The sequence below is a fragment of the Pipistrellus hanaki genome (assembly GCF_964339955.1).
Source record: "Pipistrellus hanaki genome assembly, chromosome: 9".
Classification (NCBI taxonomy): Eukaryota; Metazoa; Chordata; class Mammalia; order Chiroptera; family Vespertilionidae; genus Pipistrellus; species Pipistrellus hanaki.
In genome coordinates, this window is record NC_140511.1 from 42793753 (window position 1) to 42810496 (window position 16744).

Sequence of the window (16744 nt, forward strand, 5' to 3'; positions counted from 1 at the left end):
ATTGTTTAAGACAATTGTCTTTGGACATGTTTTTTCCTCATTTTTATTAATTTGCTTCATAGTATGTTCAAAGAAAAGGCCAATATGAGTAATAGTAATAAGCATTCCAAACATTTCATAGCACTTTAAGTTTTAGAGCCTCCTCCCCCACTTATATAACACATCTTCAAAAACAGCCTGGAGATGATGCTTACTATGAATGGTTATTTTTTATTGAGTACTTATTATATGTCCAACACTAAGTGCTTTACATATATTTTTTTCATTTAACTTTTATATCAGTTGTAAAAGTTGTATTATCATCATTTGGAACAGATGAAGACACTAAGACCTGAAGTAAGTAAGAGCCCAAGATCACACAGTTAATATGTAATGGAGCTGTGATTTGAACCCACCCAATAGTTTCTGGCTCCATGGCTGGTGTTGTTAATGTCTGTGCTTGACTGGCTCTGTGAGATACGGCACTGTGGGTTTGCTTACAGATGAGTAAGCTGATTAGAGAGGCCATAACTTGCCAGTTTTAACAAGGCACATAAATGGCAGATATAGAAGGTGAATTTTGATCATTTGATTTAGAATCTGTGTCCCAGCTGGTTTTTATTCATTTTTATTTTAGCTGTCTTATTTTTATATCCCAATTTTATATTATTTCACTTTCATTTGAATTAGTCTTGGTATGGATTATAAATAAACTAGTGGCCAGTGCACAAAATTCGTGCATGGGGGGTGGGGGATATAGGGGGAGAGGGAAGGGTGTCCCTCAGCCTGACCTGTATCCTCTCCAATCTGGGCCCCCTCAGGGGATAACCAGCACAATCCAGAACTGCTGACTCCTAACCACTCTCCTGCCTGCCTGATTGCCCCTAACTTCTTCTGCCTGCCAGCCTTATTGTCCCTAACTGCTCCTCTGCTGGCTTGATTGCCCCTGACCACCTCTGCCTTGGCCCCACATCCGGGACCCAGGATTCCCTCCTCCAGGCACCTGAGATCTGGGCTTCCCTCCCTCTGGTCAGCTATAGGCGCCCAGGCTGGCTGCAGCCACAGGTACTGGTGCCCGGGACTGGGGTGGGCAGCTTCTCTGTCTACCAGCCTAGCTAGCCACAGGTGCTGGCGCCTGGACTGCAGGTGGGCGGCTTCTCCATCCTCCCTGAGATGCAGTGTAGGTGACTTTTCCAGCTGGCCGTGGCCTGGGATCATGGGGCAGGCGGCTTCTTCATCTCCCAGGCTGCAGCCAGCCTCAGGCACTGTGGCCCAGTTTCTCCCTCTCCCCCAGGACCTGGGGCAGGTGATGTGAGGCTTCTGCTGTTGGCTGCAGTCTGCGATAAGGGTGCAGGCAGCTTCTTCGTCTCCTGGGCTGCAGCCAGGCTCAGGCGCTGGTGCCCCACTCCTCCGACCTTGACAGGCCTGGAGCAGCGGAGGGGATGGGGGGAAGGGGCTGCAGCCATGTTTTCAAGTTAATTTGTATACTCACTCTGATTGGCTGGTAGTGTAGCGGAGTGACGGTAATTTACATGCTTCTCTTTTATTAGTTTAGATTATAAAAAGTCTTAACTGGAGATGCAAAGAGAAATAATGTGTTGGGGTGTATTCTCGAGGAACTAATGGTTGATTGGGTGTAACAAAAAGACAGGCATAGAATTAGAGGTGCTATCATATACTAATGGGAGAAAGTCCTAAATGAGTAAGTTAGGCTATTAGTGATTTAAAGAAGGGGAAATAAGTGTGAGCTATGATTTAATAGGGAGAGGTTTATTTGTGGGAGGGGTTGTTGAACATAGTACATAATAAAAGATCTGCAACCCTCTTAAATGTGATTAGAAAAATAAATAAAACTACAGAATTTTGGAGACAAGTTTTTTAAAAATAGAAACACAATTCTGAAATGTTTATATATGACTAGGAAGAGCAACATATATGACACCTTCATGGATTTGTCACTTAGTATATTTGTGTTTTCAGTGCTTAACTTACATAAATGTTTATTGAATGAATGAATATTTTGGTCAGAGTCTGAAGTTGCAGGGGTACTGTATCATTATCCTATATAATAAAAGGCCAATATGCAAATTGACCAAAAAGCAGTATGACCAGTCACTATGACACGCACTAACCATCAGGGGCAGGCGGTCACTGCAGGAGCTGCACCCTGGTGGTCAGTGTGCTCCCACAGGGGGAGTGCTGCTCAGCCAGAAGCCCTGAGCTGGTCTCATGGCTGATGAGTGCAGCGGTGGTGGTGGGAGTCTCTCCCGTCTGCAGCAGTGCTAAGGATGTCCAACTGCCAGACTGTGAGAGGGCGCAGGCCAGGCTGAGGAACACCCCCCTCCCCTGGGCACAAATTTCATGCACTGGGCCTCTAGTTATAATGTGCTATAAAGGGCTAATGATAGAACCTTTAAATAATATCTAGTCTGGCAGCTGCTTCTAACTGATGAGTGAAGTAGGGCCCAGAGAATAGAAGTAACACTTCTAATAAGTTGTAGGGGAGGACTACTTCTCCTGGCAGGACTATTATTATGGAATGAATTGCTAGTGTTTTCACAGAGATTTTATGAGCACAAGTAAAACATACAGAGCAAACATTGTTGAGAGTATTTTGAATCACTGAATTTTTTACTGATAAAATGAGCCTATGGAAGTTTGTTTTTTTCTCTCCTTATTTCTATAGATTTTATTCCAGGTTTACAATAGAAAGGTTCAATAGGTTGAACCTAACTTTTGATCATAGCTTTCCCACAGTGCACCTCTAGCAGAGCCTTTTCCCCCTCAAAGGCTTGGTTGGAAACAGTGTTCTTTATTTCTGATGTATAATTTACCTCTCCTTCCTGGTGTTTGAGTCTTGTTAGTCTGGATAAAGGCCTGTTTCTGTGCACCGAACATGGGGTCCTGCAGTTAACATGGGGGTCCTGGTGTGCAGCTACCTGGGAAGCAGTGGGTGAAAATGCCTGAGAGAGTAGGCAGGGTGGGTTATTGCCAGTGCCTTTAACTTCTTTGCTTAACCCATTAACCCAGAGATCTTGTCTAGTCACCATGAATCTATGAATTTCAATGCCAGAAAAGGAAACTGATATAAAAAGAATCTGTTGGTCTTGTTTCACTACAGAAAGGAATGGAGGTTGCCTGGTCGGTGTCACTCAGTGGTTGGGCATCGACCTATGTCCTAGGAGGTCATGGTTCGATTCCCGGTCAGGGCACATGCTTGTGTTGCAGGCTTGATACCCTGTGGGGAGACTGCAGGGGCAGCCAATCAGTGATTCTCTCTCATCATTGATGTTTCTCTCTCTCTCTCTCTTTAAAATCAATAAAAAAATATACATATTTAAAGAAAAAAAGAAGAAAGGAATGGAAATCAAACACAGCCCAGTAGTGGAGAAAGAATTGGAGTCAACAGTCCTGGAGTTGACTCTAGACTCCGTCATTTATAAGTCATGAGACCTTGGAGAGAGAAACATGGATCAGCTGCCTCCTGCATACCCTCTCCTGGGGATGTGCCCTCAACCAAGGTACATGCCCTTGACTGGAATTAAACCCGGGACCCTTCAGTCCACAGGCCAACGCTCTATCCACTGAGCCACACCAGCTAGGGCAGGGTTGATGATTTTATGTGCTATAAACTTAATGTTGAGAATTTCCCATCTGGTGGGCTCTGGGTTTGCTTTAGAGAACTAACATTCCAGTAGACCACTTTGCTCAATGGGTCCTTCAATAAATACCTACATTATTACTTTATATTCCCTTAGTATCCTATGTCCCATGACAGATAGATTTAAAATGCCAATCAAGACTAATGACCAGCAGAAGGGAGAGGAGTTTTACTGGGACTGCATTGTCATACAGCTAATTTGTCCATTTATCTGTCTTTCCATATAATTATTCATCTGTCCATCCAGAGAATAGTATCAAGATGATACAGTGGAAAGTTTGCAGTCTAAAGTCAGGCCCTGTTTTTTGTTCAGAGCCTTGTTTGTGATCCTGACTTGCCATATATTTCTACGGTAGTCCTTTCCCTTCTCTGTGCCTCAGTTTTCTCTTCTAAACAAAAATAAATAAAGCTGTTGGATGCCATGACCATAGACTCCTTCCAATTAGCTCTTTCCAACTAGATGTGGTAAGTAATATCACAGTTGTACTTTGGAAAAGGAGCACCAGCATTTTTATACTGTATCACAGGCCTTATATAATATTTTTAAATCTTACAAAGTAAGCTTATATATTTGCATTGCAAATCTAGCCTATTATAAGCAACCATTAAAGAGGAACTGTGAGGATTGGTGAGTTATAGTCTTTCTAGAAATGCTGAATCACTATTTTTTTGTAGCTTGAGATGTTACAGCAAGTCTGCCTGCGGCAATCCATTTCCAGCCAAGTATAACTTTGCTTCAGAGGTGTGTGCTAATTTCAGATCATTGTATTGTGTGATTGTGAAATTGATAGGCAATCAATTTATTCAGCAAATATTTTCCAAGCATGTATCAATACTTCATTACTTTTTATTGCCAAATTCTTCAATCTATGAATATATCACATGTCCTTTATCCATTCATCTCTTGGACATTTGATTGTTTCCACCTTTTGATTATTATGAATAATTCTGCTATGAACATTTGTGTGGATATACATGTTCATTTCTCTTTGGTATATACCTAAGAGTGGCATTGTTGGATCATATGGTAACTACATTTGAGGAAGTCAGACTCTTTCCAAAGCAACTGTATTATTTTACATTCCCACAAGCATTGTCTAAGGATTCCAATTTCTTCACATTCTTGCCAACTCTTTTTATTATCTCTGTGTGTGTTTTTATAATAGCCATCCTAGTGTATGTGAAGTGGTACCTCATTATGGGTTTACATTTTTTTAAAAATTTGATTGATTTAAGAGAGAGAGAGAGAAAGGAAGGAATTGAGAAAGAAAGAGATCAATTTGTTGTTCTGCCTATTTATGCATTCCTGGATGATTCTTATGTGAGCCCTGACCAGGAGTTGCCATATCGGGCTGATGCTCTAACCAACTTAGCTACCTGGCCAGGGCCTCATGGTTTTCATTTGTATTTTTTCATGTGCTTATTGGCCATTTATGTAACTTCATTGAAGAAATGTATGTTCAGTCCTGGCCAAGTACCTCAGTTGGCTAGAGCATCATCTCAATATGGGAAGGTTATGAGTTTGATCCCCAATCAGGGCACACAGAGGAAACAACCAATGAATGTATAAAGAGGTGGAACAACAAACTGATGTTTCTCTCTTCTTTCCTCATTCTCTCTCAAATCAACAAAATAAAGTAAAAATAAAGTGTTTTAAAAAGTTTCTTCCATTTCTTTCATTTGTGATGTGTTTCTTGGTCTCCACATTTTTAACTGCTTCCCTGTGTTTGTGTCTGTGTGTTAGGTAGAGCTGCAATGTCTCCTGGAATTGTTAGAGTGGCCTTGTGTAGAAGGTGTCCTGTAGGGCCCAGTGGCTAAGCCTCCCCAGTCACCTGAGCAGGGCACTCTAGGTGTGGACTGTGTGCAAAGTTTTGTTGTAAGTGAGCCTTGATTGCTATTGGCCTCAAGGAGGAGTTGAACACTTTTGGACATGTGAGTTTGTCATTTAACAACCCTACCTTTCTTCCTGCTACTGCCTGCTAGGTCAGCTAGGAGGAGCTGATCTTCAGGCCAATTGGCTGTGAGGACCAGCTGTGACTGCAGTGGAAGAGCTGCTGTGTCGGAGACGCCCTTCTGGAGCAGGACTTACTTCAGTGGGGTTTGGGTGCTCACTGAGTCTGCCCGTTGAGTGTGTTGCTCTCCATTGAGCCAAATTGGCTAGGGCTTAGTTATAATTTTGATGTGATTGTGGATCCTCTCAGATTATTGGCCCTTTTATTATTGAGATAAGAGTTCTTTATATATTTTAGTTGCAAATCTACAAAAAAAGTTCATTCTGTGGGTTGTCTTTTTACTTTCTTGATGTTATTCTTTAAAGCACAAAAGTTTTTAGTTTTGATGAATCCAGTTTATCTGTCCCCTCCCCCACTCTTTGGTTATTTTTAAAAATATATTTTATTGATTTCAGAGAGAGAGAAAGAGAGAGAGAGGGAGAGAGAAACATCAGTGATGAGAGAGAATCATTGATTGGCTACCTCCTGCATGCCCCCCATTGGGGATTGCGCCAGTATCCTGGGCATGTACCCTTGACCAGAATTGAATCTGGGACCCTTCAGTTTACAGGCTCCATTGAGCCAAACCAGCTAGGGCTCACTCTTTGGTTATTTGTGCTATTGGTAGCATATCTAAGAAACCATTTCCAAATCCAAGGTCATGAAAGTTTATGCCTATATGTTATTCTCTCTTCAAGAGTTTTTGTTAGTTCTCATTTAGGTCTTTGATCCATTTGGGTGCTAGTCTTGAACTTGTCTCTTACTTGCTTTGTGAACTTGGATTGTTGTCCACTTGCCTTTTCTCAGCTTCACTCAGTGATTGCCATGGACTGGGAGTCAGGGATGGGAGCATTGACTACAAAGATGAGAGAACTTTTGGGGGTGATGATAATCTATACTAATGAAAGGGTAATATGCTAATTAGACTGGGAGATCTTCTGAACAAAGCCATGTTGGCAAGGCCAAGGCATAATATGCTTTTATTATTATAGACTAGGGGCCCAGTGCACGAATTCATGCACCTTGAAAGGGACTATAGGCCGTGAGGCTGTAATGGGCACAGGGGCAGATCTTGGCCCATCATCTGCTCCCACTCCAGCCCCTCCTGCTGTGGCCCCTGGGCCCCTGTCTGCCAGCAGCTCCAGCTCCCACCACTGACACACCCATGAGCTGACAGTGCCGGCCCCACTCACACTGCTAATGGTGTGGAGTGATTGGGGCCAGTGCCAGCACCAGGTGCTAGTTGGGCCGGTGCTATCAGCGGGTGCAAGCAGTGACTACTGCCCTGATCACCCCTCAGGAGTAGAATGTTCAGTAACCACCAGAAGCTCACCCCGATGACAGCAACCAGTGCCCCGCCTTGGTTTGGTGCCCCCGCTCATCTGCTCCACCATCCCACCTCAGCTGATGCCCGCCATGTTCTGCTCTCTGCTGCCAATGCCTGTTCTGTGCATGCCCCTGGTGGTCAGTTCACATCATGGTAATTGGTTGGTTGGTTGTTCGGTTGTTCCACCATTCGGTCTATTTGCATATTAGCCTTTATTGTATAGGGTTATATAGGATTGTAGTGGCGTTTTTTACAACTGTATACATTTTTCAAGGCTTATAGAACTGTATACCTTTTGGGTAAGTTTTACTATATGTAAAGGAACCTATCTTTAAAAATACCTTCCAACAACTCTACAAAGTATATGTTATTTGTTTTTCCATTTTGAGGATAGAGGAAACTAAGGCTTAGAAAGGCTTGCCTGTGTCCACATTTGGGATTTGAACCTAAATCTGCCTGATCACAGAGCTTGTGATCTTCCTATTCATTTTTAACTGGCCCGTAAACCGATAACAGTGTGTGGGTTCTGTTATAAAGCCAGGAACCATGTCTGTTTGCATGCAGTTCCTCCAAAGTGGCTGTCATATTCCAAATTTTGAGCCCCTGGCGGACTTCATTTCTGTCAGTCATTAGCTGTGATTGGAATCGATGCTGTTGTGGAGTGCTGCCTAGGCATGATCTCCTTCTGAGACTGTGGCCCTTATTTTGGAGCAGCAGGAGTCCAGTTTCAAAGCTGATGAGTTTCTTCGGATATATATAAAAAGCAGTTTCATACTTTGTTCAATCAGCAAAATAGAGCTTTCTCAGTAGGAGAGTGCTCAGAAGTTTACAGGGCCAGTTGGGCTGCTTAGCATATTAACAGTCTTTCTTATCCTGGCTTATGTAGCAGAGAACTGGTTGGATAGAGGAGAGTTCCAAGGCATTGGAAGTGTACTGGTTTTCTGTGTTGCTACATCATTGCCATCATCAGTTACATCTGCATGTAACTTTACAGTTTTGCAATGTTATTTTAACATCTGTGACCTCTCTTCTCTCAGAATCCTGTCAAGAGAATGCTTTTATTTAGAGAGAGTTACTTGGCCGTATTCTAGGATAACTCTGGATTTAAGAAATTTTCCCCCCTTAAGTTGTGTTGAAATATCTCTTAACTTTCATCCTCAAATTGTTTTAGTTTCGGTTTGTCAACTTGTGGAATTTATTGTCTGATGCTCCGAAGGGGAGAGGGCATTGCCAGGTCTGCGCATTGGGTACATTTCAGGAAGTTCCATCCTCAGAAACTGGCCAGGGGCATTTTCCTCTTTGCCTGTTTGGCCTAGGCTTCCTCTCCTTGGGAACCCATCTCTTCTCCACTTCGAATTACAGAACCCAGACAGACTCATTAATCGCAGGGCAATTGTTATCAAGCCAGCTGTTGACTGCTTGTTTTCAACATTTGACTGTTTCCTATCTTGAGGTGGTACTGGAAAAGTTAATGACCTAAAAAAAACTGCCCATCTATCATGTGAGCCTCGTTAGGAGGGAATTGTTTCATTTTTATGAAGTGTAAATAATATGTACGTTTGCAAGCCTGTGTTGGCCTGTGTTTCAGAGATGGTTCTCTAAACAAGGTGGGACAAATTGGCTGGCTAATAGAGCTTAATAGCAGATTTTCCGTTAACCAGAATGGAGAATGTGTTTCATTAGGGTAATTAACAGAGCACTTGTGCAGGTAGTACTTATTACACACAAATTTCCAAGTTTATTTCTTTCCCTTGAATAAATGTTGAAAGAGGTCTTGGCTGTGTTTCCTTGTTTGCATTAAAATGATCAGTGGTGTTACATTTCCTTTATTTTTTTCCCACCCAAAGCTGTTAGTAACTAGTATCTTGTCCTCTGCAGGTGCCAAGGGTGGGTGAGACACTTGCTACTCTTCCTTCTAGAAGTCTGTGTGCTCTTCATCAGACACTCGGGCTCCCCTAGGGAATAGAAGTGTATCCTTTCCCAGCTCCTAGACTAGCATCCTTAGAATCAAAATGGACCTCAGAGAGGCTGCATTAATTGATTTCACATCAGGATGTTGACAGCAGGAGAGGGGTAGCATGCTAGTGACAGTCATTTGGGATAGTGGGACTAGTACTGACAGAGACAATGGCCTGGGTGTTAGGCGAGTTTTATCTGTTTCCCACTATCTTCATCTGTATATTGGGAAAAGTGTCTAGCATAGGGCCAAATTCTAACAAACGGTTTTTTGTTTTCATCCTGTTTCTACTATAAACTGAAGATTTTAGGGAGGAAACTGATGTCAGGGAGGATGAACAATTAATAATCAATGTTATTTTCTTTGTTTTTCCGTAGGATCCTCAGTCTTCCACAATGAACCCCGTGTACAGCCCCGTGCAGCCTGGGGCTCCTTATGGCAACCCTAAGAACATGGCTTACACAGGTGAGTGGTGTGAGAATGGCTCTCATTTTAAGAAATGATGGTGAAGGGCAGTGGTCGTCAAACTGCGGCTCACAAGCCACATGTGGCTCTTTGGCCCCTTGCGTGTGGCTCTTCCACAAAATACCACGTGCAGGCACACACATACAGGGCGATTGAAACTTCGTGGCCCATGCACAGAAGTCGGTTTTCGGCTCTCAAAAGAAATTTCAATCATACTATTGATATTTGGCTCTGTTGACTAATGAGTTTGCCGACCACTGGTTAAGGGCATTGCCAAATAAATTGCTGAATGACTTTTGATATACTGTGTCTCCGGAAGGTTTGGTAAAGCTTGCAAACTTGTAGAAGGGAGATATGTCTGGGGTCCAGTAGACATGGAAATCACATTATTGAGAGTAAGGTCACTGAATTGTCAGCAAAGGGAAAGGAAGGGAGGTGACATTCATTTATTGAGCACCTACTGTGGGCCTGGGCCTGGGCCTATGCTGGGCACTTTAATCTTTCTTTTTTTACTCTTCTCCTGAGGATATGTTTTTATGGATTTTTAGAGAGAAAGAGAAACATCTATGTGAGAGAAAAACTAAGTCAGTTGCCTCAATTATGTGTCCCAACTGGGGATTGAACCCACAACCTAGGTATGTGCCCTGATCAAGAATCGAACCTGTAACCTTTTGGTTTATGGGACGATGTTCCTTGAATCACCTGGTTAAGACTGGGTACTTTAATCTTAAAGCACTTACTTCTATACTGTAAAACTTACCATCACCATGTCACAGATGAGAAAATCATGGTTATAGTAAGAGGCTACAATACAAAATAAAAATAGATATTTTATTTTATTAATCAGCCTAGGTCTGCTGATTGTGAAGGCTGATTATTTCCCCCCTGAACTGCATAACAAGCTGTTGCCTACTTCTCTGCCTTTGTGTGCGTTGTCCTGCTGTTGTCTCCTGACAGCTTTACTTAATTCTTCAAGAATTCAGCTTAAGGCCCAGGTAGCATTTTTCCTGGAAGCATTCTCTCCCATACTTGGCCTCAGGCAAGTTTTTACCTCCAGAGCTTCAGTGTTTTCATTATAAAATGAGAGCAGTAGTATTTCATAAGGCTGCTATAATGATTAAATGAGCTGGTATAAAACACTCAGCATATATTTGGTACAAAGTGCTTAATAACAGTTGTTATGATTTATAAGTAAACAAAGATGGGTGAATGTATGGTAGTGAAAGAGAAAATGTATGTAAGTTGCTAGCATGGTTCTTAGCATATTATGAGCCTTCAAAATATCATGAATTTAAATAGAAGGTGAAGGTAACAGTACAAACACATGGAAGTAAGCAAGTATGCTCAGGGTATAGTCAATACTTGAGATTAGCTGGAGTGAAGAGTAGAAAGGGGAAAAGTGGGAAATGAAGTTCAAAAAATAGATTAATAATGGTCTTGGTGACAGAGATATCAGGGAGCTGGGTTGTTCCAGGGTGTCCTATACGAGAGAGCACTAAGGGGTGCTTTAGAGATTCCTCAAATATTATCTAACAGAGCTGGGATTTGAACCTGGTTGTTGTTCATTCAATTGACACACATTTACCAAGTTCTACTATTTCAATTGAATGAACACTATAATAGTGAGGTGACTTTAGGCAAGTTGCTAAACCTCCCTAAATTTAATTTTTCTTTTCTAAGCGGGGATGATATTATCTGATTCATAGAGTAGTCGTGAGAATTAAATGAAATAATTAGTACTTCTCTGGAGGAAAAGAGGACGGGTTGCCTTTGTTTCTACTAATCACCAAGAAATATTATCAGCCTGGAACTGTGTTTTAAGTTGATTTCTCTGCTGGGAGATACTGGGACCACACAGATTGCATAAACACACAACTAGAATAAATTCAATCTTCATAGGCCGAGGTTTGTATTCTTTTTTTGTGTGTGTGGCTATTTGCTCTTCTTTATTTGTTTTCTTCTCCGGGGAGGGAGAGGAAAATGGAGAGAAAAGGAGAGGAAAAGAAGCTGTTCCAGCCTTGTCTCCGGAGCCTGCTGGCTGTTCAGGAGTGAGGGTGGAGGCCAAGGTTCAAATTCTTAAGGAAATTTTCTTTTTTAACCTAAGCTTCCTGTTGTCTCTTAGTACTTTTGAGCCAGTTTATTTATTTATTTTTGACAATTTGATATCCTCTAAGGTCCCAGCTTTATGCAAGGGAATTTGAATTCCAGTTCATGGCCTCTCCAAGGCCCAAAGCCCCTTATGTTCCACTCTCTGTGTGACTTGAAAAGAAAGCCCTTGATTGTCCAGACAGAAGAGCTTCCTGAAGCAGTTCAAGCTCACTGAGAGAGTGCCTGATTTTTAGTTTCTTCTGTATTTTTGACTCCTTGAGATTTCTTTTTCTTTCTTAAAGTCTCAACTCTGCCTATATTTGTTATATAACATAAAGTATTTGTTTGATCAAGTTTTTCTAGGTGTTATGTAATAGGCAAATTTTCAGGTTATTTTTTCCTTCACATTGCTGGATATAGGAGATCCAAGTGGGAATGCCAAATACAAGTTTGTTGCTGTGGATGGGTTAATAATAACAGTTATTTATTATTAACAGTACTGGCTGCTATTTGTTGCGCATGCATTGTCAGCCATGCACAGTGTTTCCTACCCAAGTGTATCTGACATCAGAGCAGAAGGAATTCATTCCTGCATTGGTGGGGGAACAGCCCAGAGCAAGTACTACAAGTTTAAAATTTATTTGAAACTTATGTCTTATCTTCAAAATTCTACTATTAACATCCAAAAAAAGTGCAGCATATTTATTTCAGTGCTTTCATGTATCTGTATTGTTTAGTACTCATATGGGTTCCTGTGCCAGTTTGAGAACTATGTCATCATTATTTTACTTAATCCTTATTACACAAGTGTTAATACATGTGGACACGAATCAAGAAAAATGGAAAGACTTGTTCCTGTCACAGAGCCAGAAAGCAGAGGAGCCAGAGTCAAGTCTAAATTTGGATGTTTCTCACTAAGTTACATTTGGTTTATATTATTCGCTGCCTTATAATTGTTTATATTTCTGTAACACTCATTGTTCTTGCAGGCACTCACTGTATCCTCAGTGCCTAACACAAAGTAAGCTCTCAGTGAATATCGATTGGCTGAATGAATAAATGATTAGGCCCCTAATACTAAAGTCCATAAATCTCTGGCAAAGTAATCTCAGAGTTTAGAATAAACACTTTTGTTCTCTAAGCCAGCGCTTCCACACAGAAAATAATGATATTTGTAGAGAACTCTGGGTAAACAGACAAGGCTGCCCAGGAGCTCCTGTGCCTCACTTCCTTCCCAGATGCCCTGAGAGCTTAAGGAATCAGTGTCTCAGTTCACCTGGATCCCATTGTCAGCTCCTAAGCTGCCATTATGGGTATCTCAGAATTATCTGCGGTTTTTATTTTTTTTGTTTCTCTACTCATTCCTCCCGTATACATTCTCATCCCCTCTCTGTTCTCCATCCTTATACCCATTCACCCCTGATCATTAGTCAGGAGCACAGTTGTCTTTTGGACAAAGCTTGAGAATCATTCTTTTAAATGTTTTTCTTTTCTTAGTAGTGGCTGAAGTGGTCTGTGCACACTTAGGGAGATTGGTGAGCCCCCTCTGTAGGTTTGTCCTTTCTTCCAGGGTGTGTTGCCTGGAGCTCCTAGGAGAATTTCTCTTCTGAAGACCCAAGGCATTGCCCAGTGTCCTGAAATATTTGGAATCGCGTCCTTAAAGAGAAGCACGAAGAAACCGGTCGCTGCTGGCTTTTAGGGGAAGAGGGGCAGGGAGTGTTGGAGAGGGTTGTTTGGTTTTGTTTGTTTTTAAAAGGCTGTAAGCAAGATGAATACCATGGTATTGTGAATCTCTTCTTAGAGTTGGAGAGTCTTTTCCAGCATCTGAAGGTGGCTAGTTTTGTTTCCAAAGTATCAGTGACTGATTTATACCTTATAGCACATGTGTCAAACACAAGGCCCGCTGGCCAAATCCAGCCCGCCAGGCCTTGCAATGTGGCCCGCACCGCGCTGTCATCACTGCACTCCGCTGTCAGTTTATGACATTGTCAGTTTATGACTGTTCAGTAAACCATTCGGCCCGCGATTTAGGCTGGATTTTAGATTTTGGCCCCTTCTCTGATTGAGTTCGACACCCCTACTTATAGCAATCAGTGGCTTCTAAGTGTGGTCCCAGGCCTAGGAATTTTTAGAAATACCATCCTTGGGCCTGGCCCGAGACCTACTGAATAAGAAACTCTGGAGGTAGTTCTTAGCAATCTGTTTTTACAAGCTCCCAGATGATTCTGATGCTCATATCTATCACTTAGTTAAGTGTTCAATAAATAGGCTTTCTCTTCTCTCCTAATTCTGTGTCTGGGAATCTTGCCTTCATGAATGCCATAATTCCTATGGAAAATACCTTTTGAGTTCCAAACAGCTTTTGAAACAGAAGTCATGTATTTGGTATGACACATGTGTCAGCTATGATAGGAGTGGCAGACCCTTTTTCAGATAGATTCAGAGGTCTGTAAGTAGGCAGCTTTAAACTCTGGACAGGAAGAGAAGCTACAGTTTCAAGAAGATGGCTAATAATCCTATCTTCTTCCTTGCACATCTTAGGAAACTAAATAATTGGCCCCTAAAATTGGCTTTAAAGGACTCATGTTGGGTGAGTTCAAAACTATGATTACTTGAAAATTGCTCAGCTGGTAGGGGAGGTACTTGAATTTAAGTGTCTAAATCAAAATTTTGCTATTTCTGCTCTCAGCAGAAAAGAGGCAGACAAATCAATAATCCTTGGTCTTGTTTAAGCTACAAAACCACACTTCTTGTTACCTCCAAGAGTCTCTGGCTGTCAGAGAGGAGCTTGGGCCCTCACTGCACCACAAGGCTGACATGATTGTAAGTTTTTGCTGAGTTCCTTGAACTGTCATATTACATCTGCCTGGCTAGGGGCCTGGAATCTTCGTGGTCCCATGAGATAGGTACGAGTGAACAGCCAAGACCTGACTCCAGACCTTCCTTCCATCATCTCTCCTTAGTGTTACTCTAAGCTGGGAGAACTGACTTCAGAAATGCAGAGAAGAGGGCTGGGTGCAGTATTTAAAAATGCAGCTCTGTTGTGATTTAGGATGCTGACAGTCCTGAGTTTGCCTATGAGCTTGGAGCCTCAAAGAGGAAGGTTGAGTAATTTATATTATTGTAATTATTTTCATCATTTGAGTACCTATTCACTACCAAATCTTGTGGTGTTTCTCATATAATTTAATGGGTGAGGCTGCCTAGTTTTGAATCTTAGCTCCATTTGATTACTCTATATCACTTATAAAGTACCTAAAGATACTACTTGAAGACTTGACTAATGATTATTAAAGCAAAAAGGGGTATATTTTTCTCACATAAAAAGAAGTCTAGAGCTCAATGGCAGGTGGCATTTATTTATTGGGTCAGTGATTTCAAGACCAGTGTCCCCTGACTCCTGACTTTTCTCTCGTGATGTAAGATGCTGCTATAGTGTAGGCATTGTGTCTGTGATCAGGGTAGGAAAAAGCGTTGTAGGGGAACATCAGTAATGCTGGTTCTTTTACTAGGAAGGTACGGCTTTCCTAAAATTCCCTCAGGAGACTTCTGTGTACGTGCCATTGGTCAGATCTTGGCCACCTGGCTGCTTCTAAGTGCTAGGAAGGCTGAAAAGTATTTTGTTTTTCCAACCTCAATAGTCAAAGGGCAGAGTGGGTTGGAAATGAGTGTGGGGTTAGCCAGCCCATGGTCTATCACAATGACTTGGGTAAGTTAATTAGCTTCTCTAGTTGTTTTCCTCATCTATAAAATAAAGATAATAGTAGAGCCTTCCTCATGAAGAAGGTGAAAGGTTTAAATAAGATTCATGTAAAGTTCTCAGCATAATACTCATTACATAAGTAACAGTATTGTTTTTATTACTGTACTAGAGACCTGGTGCACGAAATTCATGCACTGGGAGGGGGGTCCTTTAGCCCAGCCTGCACCTTCTTGCAGCCTGGGAGCCCTTGGGGGATGTCTGATTGATGGCTTAGGCCCACTCCCCATCTAAGCCATCAGTCAGACATCCTTAGCGCTGCCACAGAGGCGGGAGAGGCTCCTGCCACCGCAGTTGTGCTCACCCGGCTTCTGGCTGAGAGGCGCTCTGCTCCCCCTGAGGGAGCACATGACCACCAGCTCCTGCATTGAGCGTCTGCCCCCTGGTGGTCAATGTGCATCATAGCAACCAGTTGTTCCGCTGTGTGGTCTATTTGCATATTACCCTTTTATTATATAGGATTATTATCATCTCATCTCAACTCTGCAAAGTAACTATTATTCTATTTTACATAAGAGGAAGCTGAAGTTCAGTCCATGGAAGTAAAAACTTGCCTGAATTCACAAATTTTGAAATGGCAAAACTGGGATTAGAGCTTAGATCTGAACCTAAACTCTATGCTCCTTTTTTTTTTTTTTTTTTTTTTTTTTTTGCCCTGGGAGTTGGAGTCAGCAGAGAAATGGTAGTTAACTGGTGAGTCTGTCTTGGTCAGACACATGGCATCAGCCACAGACTTGGTCATTAGCCCCTATATGAGGCATGTAAGAACAAACAACACCACAACTCAAGGGTCATCACTGAACTGATATTAAGTGGATCAAATTGGGGCATGAATATTTGGGGGGAAAAGAAAATACACTTTGATAAGAATTATAAGAAAAGCCAGCTAATAGGGACCCCTGATCTAGCCTGGAGAGAGAAAGGTCAAGGGAGGATAAGGAAATGAAGTAAAAGGCAAAGCAAGGAAAGGACAATTGGATAATTGAGGACAGCCTGAACAGTGACATGGAAACAGAGCCGTGGAGTGGGGTATGCTCAACAGCTGTGCATTTGGTGTTGGTTAAGTGTAATGTGCCAGGCCAGGATTGGCAAGAAAGGAAATAGGACATCTACATGGATAGTGGCCAGACTTGGAGGGCATACTGAAAAATCTGGAACTTTTATTCTTGGCGGCAACTGTTATCTTAGTTTGGGACTTTGTTCTTGACCACCAGAGAATTTTAGGTGTGATGGATATATTGGCATTTTTTAAAGATTTCTCTGGTTTTGTGAGGAAGATATATTGGAGAGAAAGAAAATGGCGGTTAGAGGGTAAGTTAGGAGGCTCTTAAAATAGTTGAGTCAAGAGACCTGAGCTAGGAGTGGTATTTGGGATGGAGAGGACATGCTTGAGACATTTTTAGGGAGAACAGTGTCTGGCATACAGTAGATATTGAATATTTGTGGAATAGCAGTGGGTTTGAGGAGTGAGGGCGGGGGAGGAATCTGGATTTACCCCCGGCTTCCTCTGGCTTAA

General features: G+C 42.1%; 1 protein-coding gene across 6 annotated transcripts in view; it reads left to right on the plus strand.

The window, feature by feature from the left end:
* Positions 1–16744, plus strand: part of FAM168A (family with sequence similarity 168 member A) — a 124633-nt gene that overhangs the window by 70110 nt on the left and 37779 nt on the right. For all 6 annotated transcript variants that reach the window (XM_084893438.1, XM_084893434.1, XM_084893439.1 and 3 more), the window contains exon 2: positions 9293–9380. In XM_084893438.1, coding sequence (XP_084749564.1) covers positions 9311–9380 — 70 coding nt within the window. In that variant the 5' untranslated portion in view covers positions 9293–9310. The remainder of the gene's footprint in view (positions 1–9292; positions 9381–16744) is intronic.